At 47.9% G+C, this 14,632-nt stretch overlaps 1 protein-coding gene and 1 long non-coding RNA gene across 12 annotated transcripts in view; one reads left to right on the forward strand and one right to left on the reverse strand.

Moving 5' to 3' along the window:
* Positions 1-714: 714 nt before the first annotated feature.
* LOC138744947 (uncharacterized) lies at positions 715-11,547 on the reverse strand. 3 transcript variants are annotated; one of them, XR_011345889.1, is made up of 4 exons: positions 11,329-11,517; positions 7,811-8,057; positions 5,745-5,918; positions 715-1,365 (listed from the first exon to the last, which is right to left on the reverse strand). It is a non-coding gene; the product is annotated as an uncharacterized lncRNA (long non-coding RNA). The 3 variants fall into 3 exon arrangements; XR_011345891.1 differs by lacking the exon at positions 5,745-5,918 and having other exon boundaries at positions 11,329-11,516; XR_011345890.1 differs by lacking the exons at positions 715-1,365; positions 7,811-8,057 and having other exon boundaries at positions 11,329-11,547.
* Positions 11,479-14,632, forward strand: part of zfpm1 (zinc finger protein, FOG family member 1) — a 210,196-nt gene continuing 207,042 nt past the window's right edge. For 8 of the 9 annotated variants that reach the window (XM_069901842.1, XM_069901841.1, XM_069901846.1 and 5 more), the window contains exon 1: positions 11,558-11,802. In XM_069901842.1, the coding sequence (XP_069757943.1) occupies positions 11,763-11,802 (40 nt within the window). In that variant the 5' untranslated portion in view covers positions 11,558-11,762. The other variant, XM_069901848.1, reaches the window with a different exon arrangement.

Below are 14,632 nucleotides of genomic sequence, written 5' to 3' on the forward strand. Positions count from 1 at the left end.
TCCAGAGTTTGAATAAAACTATAACAAGAATTTACTTGGAAAGGTAAAATGTCAAGAATTGGTCCTGAAAAATTAACATGGAAATTTGATCAGGGTGGACTAAGATTACCAAATTTTAAAAATTATTATAAAGCAGCTCAATTAAGATTTTTGTCCTCCTGTTATCAAGTGGGTGAGAAAACAGCTTGGGTTCAGATTGAATTGAATAAAATTGGAGGAACTATCCCACAACAAATTATGTATAAATGGAATAGTGAATTGTTTAAAGGGAAAATACAAGAACCAATTTTAAAACATAAATTGAAAATATGGAATGGGGTTCATATGGAGAGAGGGATTAAGAAATGTTGTTAAAAATCAACTTATTCTTTTCACTATAATTTCATATTTATTCATTGTTATAGTAAAGATATTCAGAGGATAAAAGATTGTTTTTTGGGACTTTTTAAAAACTTTTGAGCAATTAAAAGATAAATACAATATACAAAATAATACAATTTTTGCATATTACCAATTAAAATCATATATAAAAAGGAAATTAGGAACAGATTTGAGACTCCCAGAACAAAGTCAATTTGAAGGTATAATAAGATACATTTATTATTAAGAAAATTATTACTAATATGTATATAAAATTACAAGAAACTAAAAGGAAGATTTATATAAATCAAAATTACAATTGGAGAAAGATTTAAATATACAAATTCAGGAGGAAATATGGTCCAAATTGTGCCAAGTGTTAAAAATACAATTAATCCTAGGTATTAAATGGTTCAATATACTTTTTTTCATCATTTATATTATACTCCACATAAATTGAATGGACTTAATTCTAATTATCCAGATCAGTGTTTTCAATGTAACAAGGAAATAGTGACTTTTTTATACATTTGGAGGCCCTGTGAGAAAGTGGAATGATTTTGGAATGATTTGAGTGTATTGTTCGGACAAATTATGAAGATAAATATACAAAAAGATCCAAGAAGATTTTTATTGGGAATATATATGAAAAAGATATAAAACTGAAATTGGATAACTACCAAGAAATTTTTTTAAATATTGCAATAGCGACTGCAAAGAAATGTATGGCAGTATCATGGAAAACTGACTGAGCGGTACTATTAGACAGATGCAAAATTGTATACCTTTAGAAAAAATTATATATAGTTTAAGGAATTGAATTGAAAACTTTTATAAAATTTGGGAATCATATATGGATTTTATGAATAAAATTCCATCCACATCTTCCACCTTACCCACCCCTCTCAGTTAGAAATTATAAAAAATAGTCAATGAATATTATATATGTTAATAACATTATATGTGTAGAAGTAGGTGTTCTTTCTTCTTTTTCTTTTTTTCTTTCTTTGGGGGCAGGGGTGGGGAGAAAAATAAAAAAAATTGTATCATTTTGTATGACATCATAATTAATGTATTATTGAATTTATACTTTGTATTGATGCAAATTTGCAAAAAAAAAAGACATGCATTCATTTCCATCTCTTTCATTCTCAAGCACAGTTGGTGTAGCCTTCACAGTGCCAGCGATCAGGACTGGGGTTTGAATCCCACGCTGTCTGTAAGGAGTCCGTCTGCGTATCAACCCAGTCATTGTGCTAGAGTTGGCTGCTGTCACCTAGATCTCCTCTCAAATATCATCTCCCCCATCAATATTAAATATCATGCACTTTTCAGTGAGGGGAATGGCCATAGGTACTCTCTGCCAAGCCCCTCTACCTTTCCTGATGGCCACCCAACAACTTCCTGCCTCTATCTTGGGTGTGACCAACTCTTTGAAACTCCAGTCTATGACATTCTCTTCCTCTTGTATGCTCCTCAGTAAATCCAACTGCTGTTCCAATAATGTATACAGTACGAGAGGAGATCCAGCTATATACACTTATTGCAGCTATAATCGTTAGGGATACTACACTGTTTGCCGATCTCCCACATCTCACAGTATGACAGATAATGTTATAGCTGCTGAAGATCCAACTGCGCTGGGTAGGTCACGTCTCCAGAATGGAGGACCATCGCCTTCCCAAGATCGTGTTATATGGCGAGCTCTCCACTGGCCACCGTGACAGAGGTGCACCAAAGAAGAGGTACAAGGACTGCCTAAAGAAATCTCTTGGTGCCTGCCACATTGACCACCGCCAGTGGGCTGATATCGCCTCCAACCGTGCATCTTGGCGCCTCACAGTTCGGCGGGTAGCAAGCTCCTTTGAAGAAGACCGCAGAGCCCATCTCAATGACAAAAGACAAAGGAGGAAAAACCCAACACCCAACCCCAACCAACCAGCAACCGCTGCAACCGTGTCTGCCTGACCTGCATTGGACTTGCCAGCCACAAACGAGCCTGCAGCTGACGTGGACATTTACCCCTCCATAAATCTTCGTCCGCAAAGCCAAGCCAAAGAAAGAAGAATATTATATGCTTTAAAAGGAGATAAATTGTGTGGGGTTTTTAGTTTGGTCACACACAGATACAAACACTTCCAAACAGATCTCATTTAAAATGTTGGAGCTCCACGCAAGCCAGACAGTCCAGGCTCCGAGTGCCTTTGCAAAAAATTTGAAGAATGCCTATAAGGACTTCACAAGTAGGTGTTAATTGGACATGCTGTGGAGTAATGGATTATTGTTAAGGAAAGCAACAGATGAACGAACTCAGAAGATTGGGTCCGGTGCCGCAGTCTGTGCAGTTTGCTGTTCTAAGAGGCTCATGTGGTTTTCTCTGAGAGTGAGGGAGAATTCAGTTCTACAGTTCAGCAGCAGCAGCTGGGACTGGAACAGGACAAGCTGGCAAGCTTGAGGAAAATACCCATCTTGAAGACGGGTTGTGTGTTCTTAGTTCAGCCTGGTCAAAGCCCTTGTAATCCATACAAGAGGAGATGGCTGGCTGTATTATGTTTCACTTGAAATAGGGAAACAAAAAGGAACTGAAAGAAGGAGGTTATCATCTGGAAAACCCTGATGGGGCAAGTTTCTTCAGCAAGACAATGAAATGGCTGATCTGAAGGAATTAATTATGGGTGTCCAACGAGCAACGAATCTCTCTCTGAAAAGCGACAAGAACCTTCCTGAGCGGTCACCATTTACCTTTCAAGCACCAAAGCCTGGTGAAGATTCATAAATGTCAAATTCTATGCACAGCATAAGAATTGCCTGCAACTCGTGAATTTGGGAGGAGTGAGATTGGACTGTGAATTAAAGAACTTTTCTGAACTTACACACACATTATATACACATGAACTTAGAAATAGAAGGGGGTTCAGTTAATAGTAATAAGTTAAAGTTTGAACCTGTTTTCATGTTTAAAGATAATTAAAACCAACTTTTGCTTAAGTTTGTCTTGGTGAATTTCAATTGCTGCTGGGTTTTGGGGTCCTCTGGGCTCAACAACAGGAAGAGCAAACCTTTTCACTGATTGTCTTTACTCCCCTTTTAATAGAGTAGCAGACTTAAGGAAAATGAAAATCTTGCCTTGCTTTAGCTAAATGCTCTTTTCCCTCTTTAACTATTCACTGTACTTTAACTCACTGGTACCACTTCCAACTCAAAGCAGCCTTTCCAACATGGCCACCTTGCTTGTGATCACTTCCCTTTTAATCACTGCAGCTTGTCAGGAAAAAATAATTTCATCATCTAGCACTGTAGATGGATGAAAATCTATCTTTTGTTTAGTTCAGTAATATCTTAATATTGCCTCCTTCCCAAGTTTGAGTTTATGTTTAAAAAAAATGAAAGTCTTCAGGCACTGTGGTTGAAGTAAAACACAATGCTGGAGAAACTCAGCAAGTTCAACAGTGTACTTTGTATAGCAAAGATAAAGGTATATAACCAACTTTTCAGACTTGAGCCTTTTATCAAGGTATCCTTTAGTGACACAATTACCTCGAGATTTGTTGGATTATAGAAATGTGTTGGTTCACATTAAATATACATTCTTTCTTTGGCTCGGCTTCGCGGACGAAGATTTATGGAGCGGTATGTCCACGTCTGCTGCAGGCTCGTTGGTGACTGACAAGTCTGAAGCAGGACAGGCAGGCACGGTTGCAGCGGTTGCAAGGGAAAATTGGTTGGTTGGGGTTGGGTGTTGGGTTTTTCCTCTTTGTCTTTTGTCAGTGAAGTGGGCTCTGCGGTCTTCTTCAAAGGAGGTTGCAGTCCGCCGAACTGTGAGGTGCCAAGATGCACGGTTGGAGGCGATATCAGCCCACTGGCGGTGGTCATAGAACTGAATCAAAGACTCTGTTAAAATACAGTTCCTCTTAAAAGTTTTTAAATCATTTGCATGCAAGATTTCTTCACGCCTTGATTATTTCTCTTGCAGAGTGCACAGCTTCACAACGTTTTAAGGAATATATTTACAAGTTGCGTATTCAGCAATTCGTTGAAGGGTTCAATCACATAAATTTATGAGTTAATGAAGAGAAGCTGAAAAAGAAATCTAGCAAGATCTATCCTGAAGTTGATAGAGCCTGAAAATATTTGGCTTCCCATAATCCAGCATTTGAATTCAACTGAGCACATCCTTTATATTTGTGACAAATGCAAAGTCTGTCCAGTGGCAATTAGCTAAAGAAAGCCTAGTGTAATTTCCTGGAATTTTAGCACAAAAATAACTTTGCTGTAATTGCTTTCCAATTGCTCTATCACAGTAACAGGACTATGGCAGATGCCATCTCACTGGCTCTACACAAAGCACTGGAACACCTGGACAGCAAAGATGCATACAACAGGATGGTCTTTATTGACTACAGTTCAACATTTAACACCATCATCCCTTCAAAACTGATCAGAAAACTCCAAGACCTGGGACTCAACACCCCACTGTGTAATTAGATTCTGGATTTCCTTACCTGCAGATCACAATCAGTGAGGATTGGTAAGAACATCTCCTCCATAATCTCCATCAGTATCAAAGCACCACAATATCACTAAGCATAAAGCCCTGTAAAGGTAATGGACACAGCCTAGGACATCACAGGCAAACCTCCTTCCCACCATCGAGGACATCTTGGGGAAATGCTGCCATCAGAGAGCAGCAGCAATCATTAAGGATCCACATCACCCAGCACACGAACTGTCCTCACTGCTACCGTCAGGTACAGGTGCCATAAGACTCGCACCACCAGACTCCTCAACAACAAACTCAATCAGGGACTCATTTAAGGACACTTACTTTTGCACTTTGTTTTTTTTCCTTCCCTCTGTATTGCATGGTTCTTTACATTTGTTTATTTGCTTACCTATGTACATTATGTACAGGTTTTTGTTTTTGCACTAGTGGTAATTCTGCCTGGCCTGCAGGAAGAAGAATCTTAGGGTTGTATGTGATGTCATGTTTGTATTCTGACAATAAATCGGAAATCTGAAGAACAAATTCTTTTCTTGTTCTGCACCAAAACAGTCTGCTTCAACTCAGTATTTGATTCAACAAATTTCAGTCAACTCCAAATTTATTACTGCATCAACAGTCAAGTAAGTCACATGGTTGTTCCAATACAGGAGAGGAAAGCACAGGGCAGAAATAGGGCAGAGAGGAGGTATCATGTGCAATTTGCCCTTAGTTTTGTAGCACTCTGTGAAAAGAACAAGCTCAGCATAAACATTGTGGAATAGACCTTTGCAATACCATTTCAGGAAATTTCGGGGACTGCTGGTGGTACCATAGAGGAGTGTTATAAATACTATTTCTTAGCCTACAGATTGATCTTAAAACTGTGGTTTGAAAAAATTACATTGGGGCAAGCACTCCACAACTGTCAGAGCAGCTTCATTTAAGCCACACTGCGGGTAGCTCTGGCAAATGGAGACAAGGTTGACATCAAGTTCCAATGTGTTCAGCTGATCTATCTTGTGCCTCCACCTCCTGTCATGAAATAATGCTGGGTTTTATCTTCAGCTGAAGTCTCCTGAGAAGAAAATACTCTGAAGATTAAAATCTACCAAAAGAGTAGCAGAAAACCTATTCAGTTCATCATCTGGTTCATGCGTGTATATTTTGAGTTAGGATCAACCCGAGAACACAAAATAATAGATTCACAAGGCCCTTTTACTCAATATAGTTCCTGACTAAAAGGATAAATTTAGCAAGGCTGCCCTACTATTGTGGACTCTGATATTCTGAAGAAGAGAACAGATTATTAGGTCTTTGTGTTAAAGGGTTCTCTCTGTCCCTTGCTCCCAGATACCATGGATGTAAGCCAAGACTTCCCTCCTATTCTAATAAAGATGCAGAGGCAGGCATTTAGGATGGATACACAGTAATACAAAGTGTTATGTTTGTGCTTCTTCCATACCAATATTAAAATGCTAACATGTACGTACGAAATTACTGTATTGGCTGAAATGAAACCTGGCTATCATAGCAGCTAAAACAATGATGTTATTTTATGGAGAAAAATCATGTTCTCAGTATAGAACATAAAACACTACAGCACATGACAGGCCCTTCAGCCCTCAATGTTGTGCAGACATATTCCTACCAAAAACACTAAACCCTTCCTACCTCATAACCCTCTATTTTTCTTTCATCCATCTGTCTGTCTAATCATCTCTTAAAATCTCCCAAAGTTTCAGCTTCCACCACCACCCCTGGAAAAGCATTCCAGATACCCACAACTCTGTGTAAAAAGCTTACCCCGATGTCTTCCCCCAAACTTTCCTCCCCTCATTTTGTGCAAATGTCTTCTGGTTATTGCTATTCCAATTCTGGAAAAAAAAAGGCACTGGCTGTTTACCCTATCTATGCCTCTTCAGTATCTTGTAAACCTCTATTAAGTCACCTGTCATTCTTCTTCACTTCAAAGAGGAAAGTCCTAGCTCTACTAGCCTTGCCTCAGAAGACATTTTCCAATCCAGGCAACATCCTGGTAAATCTCCTCTGCATCCTCTCCATAGCTTCCATATCCTTCCTATAACGAGGTGGCCAGAACTGAACATAATACTCCAAATGTCATCTCACCAGTGATCTGTAGAGTTGTAACATGACCTCTCCACACCTGAACTCAATCTCCCGACTTATGACACCCAGTATCCCACAAGCCTTCTTAACTATCCTATCAACCTCCACAGCAACCTTGAGAAATCTATGGATTTAGACCCCCTGTTCTTCCACACTGTGAAGCACCCAGCCGTTAACCATGTACTCATCCTTCAGGTTTGACATTCTAAAATGCATCACCTCACACTCATCCAGATTGAACTCCTGCCATTTTTCCACCCAACTCTGCATTCCATATCCTTTTGTAACGTACACCAACCCTTCATATTATCCACAACTCCTGCAACCTTCGTATCCTCCGCAAACTCACTGACTCATCCTTTTATTTCTTCATTGAGGTCAGGGATGGTCAACCTTTTAATTTAGACATACAGCACAGTAATAGTCCATGCCGCCCAATGAACCTACACGCCTGGTACATACCAGTGGGCCAAAATGGCCTATTACCATGCTGTATGTCTAAATTAAAAGGATGTTCCAATCTAGGTCATTTATAAAAACTAAAAATTAATTAGTTACAGTCTCATCTGATTTTAGTGAAATGAGTGGGTATTTGGATATTCTCCTTTCATCAATATTTTGTTCTGGTTCTTCAACCATTTAAACCCTGGAATTATTATGCAGACTTCTTGGATGTTGTTGTTCAATACACAAACGTGCTGGAGAAACTTAGCAGGTAGTGCTCTTTATGTAGCAAAATACATTTCGGGGTTGAGCCCTTCTTCTGAAGTGCTTGCGCATTGAACTACAATCACAGATTCTGCAGGCTTTCTTGTTCAACCCCGTGGTTGTTATGTTAACCTGGATTGGAGGCGAACATCAGAGGCGTCAGAAGTCCATTCCCGCTGAAGTCAAGGTGGGCACGTTGGTCACCCCCTGGTCCCGGACTTGGTGGAGCGTTCTCGGTGTCAACTCCAGGTTCCTGCTGTGGCCGTCAGCACCTTGGCAGGACGGGCCAGAAAGACCATTGTTTGGTACTGGAAGGTGGTGGGCATTGGGAAGCCCCGCAGATATGGCTTGGGGGGGTGGTTCCTGAGCCCCCGGGACCCTAATGAAAGGGGAGAAAGAAAGTTCCCTCCATCTCAATCAAGACACACATTAGCTGGATTGTAGGAGCCAGGCTTTAATTTCAGGCGCCTGTGAAATCCATTGGGAGTGTGAGATCAGGTCAAACTGCCAAGGCTGGGGTGGGGGTGAGGGGGGGGGGTGGGGATGAAGGTGGGGGGGGTGGGGATGGTGGGGGGGAGGGGTGGGGGTGAAGGGGGGTGGGGGGTGAGGGGTGGGGGGTGAGGGGTGGGGGGTGAAGGGGTGGGGGTGAAGGGGTGGGGGTGAAGGGGTGGGGGTGAAGGGGTGGGGGTGAAGGGGTGGGGGTGAAGGGGTGGGGGTGAAGGGGTGGGGGTGAGGGGTGGGGGTGAGGGGTGGGGGTGGGGGTGAGGGGTGGGGGTGAGGGGTGGGGGTGAGGGGTGGGGGTGAGGGGTGGGGGTGAGGGGTGGGGGTGAGGGGTGGGGGTGAGGGTGAGGGGGGTGGGGGTGAGGGGGGTGGGGGTGAGGGGGTGGGGGAGGGTGTGAGGGGGTGGGGGTGAGGGTGAGGGGGTGGGGGTGAGGGTGAGGGGGTGGGGGTGAGGGTGAGGGGGTGGGGGTGAGGGTGAGGGGGTGGGGTGGGGGTGAGTTGGTGGGGGTGAGGGGGTGGGGGAGGGGGTGGGGGAGGGGGTGGGGGAGGGGGTGGGGGAGGGGGTGAGGGAGGGGGTGAGGGAGGGGGTGAGGGAGGGGGTGAGGGGGTAGGGGAGGGGGTGGGGGAGGGGGTGGGGGAGGGGGTGGGGGAGGGGGTGAGGGTGAGGGGGTGAGGGTGAGGGGGGGTGGGGGTGGTGAGGGGGTGGGGGTGAGGGGGTTGGGGGTGAGGGGGTTGGGGGTGAGGGGGTTGGGGGTGAGGGGGTTGGGGGTGAGGGGGTTGGGGGTGAGGGGGTTGGGGGTGAGGGGGTTGGGGGTGAGGGGGTTGGGGGTGAGGGGGTTGGGGGTGAGGGGGTTGGGGGTGAGGGGGTTGGGGGTGAGGGGGTTGGGGGTGAGGGGGTTGGGGGTGAGGGGGTTGGGGGTGAGGGGGTTGGGGGTGAGGGGGTTGGGGGTGAGGGGGTTGGGGGTGAGGGGGTTGGGGGTGAGGGGGTTGGGGGTGAGGGGGTTGGGGGTGAGGGGGTTGGGGGTGAGGGGGTTGGGGGTGAGGGGGTTGGGGGTGAGGGGGTTGGGGGTGAGGGGGTTGGGGGTGAGGGGGTTGGGGGTGAGGGGGTTGGGGGTGAGGGGGTTGGGGGTGAGGGGGTTGGGGGTGAGGGGGTTGGGGGTGAGGGGGTTGGGGGTGAGGGGGTTGGGGGTGAGGGGGTTGGGGGTGAGGGGGTTGGGGGTGAGGGGGTTGGGGGTGAGGGGGTTGGGGGTGAGGGGGTTGGGGGTGAGGGGGTTGGGGGTGAGGGGGTTGGGGGTGAGGGGGTTGGGGGTGAGGGGGTTGGGGGTGAGGGGGTTGGGGGTGAGGGGGTTGGGGGTGAGGGGGTTGGGGGTGAGGGGGTTGGGGGTGAGGGGGTTGGGGGTGAGGGGGTTGGGGGTGAGGGGGTTGGGGGTGAGGGGGTTGGGGGTGAGGGGGTTGGGGGTGAGGGGGTTGGGGGTGAGGGGGTTGGGGGTGAGGGGGTTGGGGGTGAGGGGGTTGGGGGTGAGGGGGTTGGGGGTGAGGGGGTTGGGGGTGAGGGGGTTGGGGGTGAGGGGGTTGGGGGTGAGGGGGTTGGGGGTGAGGGGGTTGGGGGTGAGGGGGTTGGGGGTGAGGGGGTTGGGGGTGAGGGGGTTGGGGGTGAGGGGGTTGGGGGTGAGGGGGTTGGGGGTGAGGGGGTTGGGGGTGAGGGGGTTGGGGGTGAGGGGGTTGGGGGTGAGGGGGTTGGGGGTGAGGGGGTTGGGGGTGAGGGGGTTGGGGGTGAGGGGGTTGGGGGTGAGGGGGTTGGGGGTGAGGGGGTTGGGGGTGAGGGGGTTGGGGGTGAGGGGGTTGGGGGTGAGGGGGTTGGGGGTGAGGGGGTTGGGGGTGAGGGGGTTGGGGGTGAGGGGGTTGGGGGTGAGGGGGTTGGGGGTGAGGGGGTTGGGGGTGAGGGGGTTGGGGGTGAGGGGGTTGGGGGTGAGGGGGTTGGGGGTGAGGGGGTTGGGGGTGAGGGGGTTGGGGGTGAGGGGGTTGGGGGTGAGGGGGTTGGGGGTGAGGGGGTTGGGGGTGAGGGGGTTGGGGGTGAGGGGGTTGGGGGTGAGGGGGTTGGGGGTGAGGGGGTTGGGGGTGAGGGGGTTGGGGGTGAGGGGGTTGGGGGTGAGGGGGTTGGGGGTGAGGGGGTTGGGGGTGAGGGGGTTGGGGGTGAGGGGGGTTGGGGGTGAGGGGGTTGGGGGTGAGGGGGTTGGGGGTGAGGGGGTTGGGGGTGAGGGGGTTGGGGGTGAGGGGGTTGGGGGTGAGGGGGTTGGGGGTGAGGGGGTTGATGGGGTGAGGGGGTTGATGGGGTGAGGGGGTTGATGGGGTGAGGGGGTGGGGGTGAGGGAGGGTGGGGGTGAGGGAGGGTGGGGGTGAGGGAGGGTGGGGGTGAGGGAGGGTGGGGGTGAGGGGGGGTGGGGGTGAGGGGGGGTGGGGGTGAGGGGGGGTGGGGGTGAGGGGGGGTGGGGGTGAGGGTGGGGTGGGGGTGAGGGGGTTGGGGGTGAGGGGGGGTGGGGGTGAGGGGGGGTGGGGGTGAGGGGGGGTGGGGGTGAGGGTGGGGTGGGGGTGAGGGGGTTGGGGGTGAGGGGGTTGGGGGTGAGGGGGTTGGGGGTGAGGGGGTTGGGGGTGAGGGGGTTGGGGGTGAGGGGGTTGGGGGTGAGGGGGGGTGGGGGTGAGGGAGGGTGGGGGTGAGGCGGGGTGGGGGTGAGGGGGGGTGGGGGTGAGGGTGGGGTGGGGGTGAGGGGGTTGGGGGTGAGGGGGTTGGGGGTGAGGGGGGGTGGGGGTGAGGGGGTTGGGGGTGAGGGGGTTGGGGGTGAGGGGGGGTGGGGGTGAGGGGGGGTGGGGGTGAGGGGGGGTGGGGGTGAGGGGGGGTGGGGGTGAGGGAGGGTGGGGGTGAGGGGGGGTGGGGGTGAGGGGGGGTGGGGGTGAGGGGGGGTGGGGGTGAGGGGGGGTGGGGGTGAGGGGGGTGGGGGTGAGGGGGGGTTGGGGTGAAGGTGAAGGGGGGTGGGGGTGAGGGGGGTGAAGGTGAAGGGGAGGTGGGGGTGAGGGGGGGTGAAGGTGAAGGGCAGGTGGGGGTGAGGGGGGGCACGGCAGTTCGGCTAAACACTGCGTAAAGCCTGTCCTACCTGCCCGTCATGTGTAAACAACACACGAGTGAATGATTGACTGAGCATCTGCGTCGCTTCTCAGCCCCGGCCCCGCTTCCGCCAGAGGACCCAGGTGCGGCGCAGGAGGCGCCCGATCCGACGGACCCCCGCTGCGCCCTGACGTCCGGCCCAACGCTGCCTGGTTGCCAGGGTTGCCGTGTGCGGCGTGACGTCAGACGTCGGCTGGGACACAGTGTATCGGGTGAGTGCGGGCTGGATAATAGTGCGGTGCTTGGGAATGGGACGTTTCTTTCGCGGCTCGTCTCGGCTCCGGTCACCGAGTTCTGTCCTCAGCGAAGATACCATGCGACGAAAGCACGCTCCAGTTGTCCACCCGTGAACCGCCCCCCCCTCTCCTCCCTCCCTCCCTCTCTCCCTCCCTCCCTTCCTTCCCACGGCAACCGGCGGCCACAATGTCCAGGAGGAAACAGAGTAACCCCCGGCAGATTAAACGTGAGTTTGTCGCTTCGATTCTGCTCTTCTGGTCACTTCACAAACTCTCTGTCAACTCCAACAACGCCTTGGCGTCTCTTCTACGCTTTAAAAAGCCATTCGTTTCCAGGCAGGTGCTCGTCATTCAAACGTGAAGTCGAAAGCACAAGATATTTTTCGAAACAGACCTCGATTGCGAACTCGTGCCTGTTTAATGCAAGTTGGAAATAACTGCTCACATTTATTTGCCCTTTATATCTATCAGCTCCTGACACTAGCATTTCCCACGTTTAATGATGATTTTAGTCATTTCTTTTAAAGTGTGTCTCCCCCCCACCTCTGACGACGACTTTCTTTCGGGTAGAGGAAACCTAGAACAAAAGTGGAGCTTGTTTGACTGTAGACTGGGTGATGAGAAAACACGATAAGCCGGAGGCTTGATCTAGGTCCTGATATAGATTGCCAACTCTGATAACAGTTCTTATCAGTTCGAACCAGACTGGAGAGGTACCGAGTGGGACGGTTAGACAAATACAAAGAAGTTAAAAACACGACAGCTGATGTAATCGATTCCACCGTTAAGCTATTTAATGCCATTGATTCTTTTTTTTTAATTTAAAATCGAGAGCTCGTTGAAGTGGTGAGAGGAGAGAAATACAGGGCTTTCATATTGCTCCAACTGGAATTCGACAACATCCCCATTTTTCCCCCTTGTTAATTGTCTTAGGTGCTGTCCAGGTTGGAGTAGCTGCTAGGATGCAGGTAACGGTTACTTTAATAAAGAAAAAGTTGTGCTGATGTAGTGAATGAAACATTAAATATAGGGACATATCATGGTGATTTATTGAGAAATCTACGGTATAAAAGATAAATGGGCTCTGAAGCTTTGCTGCAAGAGAATACACTTAATCAAGGTTTAATGCAGTAGGTCACTGGGGTGGAATGCACACATCAGATACTGAAGGAAAAGAAAACTAAGCGTTCGAGGTGTAGGAGCTGGGTTTCACCGATTCACTCGAACGGGATGGAAGAGAGAGAGGAGAAAAAGTTTCCACCCAGAAATGTCACGACGAAGAATGACCCTGATCAGTTTATGTTAGTCAATGACTGAGATCAGTTTGACTTCAGGGTCGGTTTGATTTTTAAAGATAAAATTGTAGGATGATCAGATCGATTCGGCCTGTCGCGTTGAACAACTAATTCGTCTCTTTTTTTTCTCGTCAACCTTCATGTGTATTGTTTTAGATACTTTTCCAGATCCCTTCGGAGAGCTACAGTTGTATTCGTGGTCATGTACTCCAGGCCCTAAATAATCCTCCTGTCACTTTTGTTTTCCTCGCCGGTCCCCTTCGATTTTTGTGCCCCGGGAGGGAGAGACCAGGACGGCAGTTGCTGGAATCTGAGCAAAGTTCTGGACCCCAATCCTGGATTTTTCCGCTCATGGAATAGTTTCTCTCCATCTCCTCTGTGCTTGATCATTTTGAACAGATCTAACATCTCGCTGTCCCAAGGAAAACAGCCCAACGTTGTCCACAAAATTAAAGCCGCCCCACGAAACCCATCTTAATCACTGCCTCAGTCTCTCCACATCCTTTCCATCTTTCATCAAATGACATATTCATGACTGGTGTAATATTCCAGTTATGGTTGAACCAGTTATGGTTGAACCAGTTATGGTTGAACCAGTTATGGTTGAACCAGTTATGGTTGAACCAGTTATGGTTGAACCAGTTATGGTTGAACCAGTTATGGTTGAACCAGTTATGGTTGAACCAGTTATGGTTGAACCAGTTATGGTTGAACCAGTTATGGTTGAACCAGTTATGGTTGAACCAGTTATGGTTGAACCAGTTATGGTTGAACCAGTTATGGTTGAACCAGTTATGGTTGAACCAGTTATGGTTCATTGTGACTGCCTTGCTCTTGTCCCTTTTATAAAACTCAGGATCCTGTGTACTTCTTCAAAACTTTCTCAAACAATACCCATAAACTTGCAGAATTTTCTGGTCTTCTGCTACTTTTGGAGTCGCACCCTCTCCAGCTCATTTTGCCTGTTCTCCCAAAAATGCAACATTTCACATTTCTCAGCACTAAATTTCACCTGCTGCATTTCTGCCCTTCCTCCAGCCTGATAAGTGCAGCATTGTTTTAAATATGTGACAGAAATTGACCATGTTATTTCAAAGGATTCTTAACAGCTTGTAGAGTTTTGAGAGTTGATTAACCATGCTGTCATGCTCTATAAAAAAAATAAATAAACATGGCTTTTTTTAAAGATTGATATTCTTATTGGCCTAATGAAGTCCATTTTGAACTGGATTTGATTAGCTTGCAATGTAGTTGATGACAGCGAACAATACAAGTGAATAAGGTGTTGTGATTTAATTACAGTATATTGAGTCTGACCTTTCTGTCATCATATTTTAAATAATAACATTTTACTTTGCACTAATATATTTTAAGGACAAACCGTATTAATGTAAAATACATAAAAAATGAAGCAAATGAATAACTGATCACATAAAGTGCCAAATCTTTAAAAGGAATGTTGCTGTTTAAAAAAAAATACAAAATTGTTTTATTCACATCAACATTTTTACTGGTTGGATGAAAATTCTGGGAATTCATAAATGAGAGTAAAAAAGGTTGCTCTGGAAAGCAAACGAAATGTGACCTTTCGCGTGTGTGATTTCATTTTGCAAATGTCTGTGTGCATAGGATCTAAAGTAATGTCTGGTGGTAAAGAAATTAGATTTTTTTTTCAAAAAGCATTAAATTCGTGGTTACATTTTGCTCAGGTTAAATGAAAGTGAAAATAAATCATCTTTCAGGAAGCCTGGATTAGTGCTGA

This window comes from Narcine bancroftii, chromosome 10 (assembly GCF_036971445.1).
Source record: "Narcine bancroftii isolate sNarBan1 chromosome 10, sNarBan1.hap1, whole genome shotgun sequence".
Taxonomy (NCBI): domain Eukaryota; kingdom Metazoa; phylum Chordata; class Chondrichthyes; order Torpediniformes; family Narcinidae; genus Narcine; species Narcine bancroftii.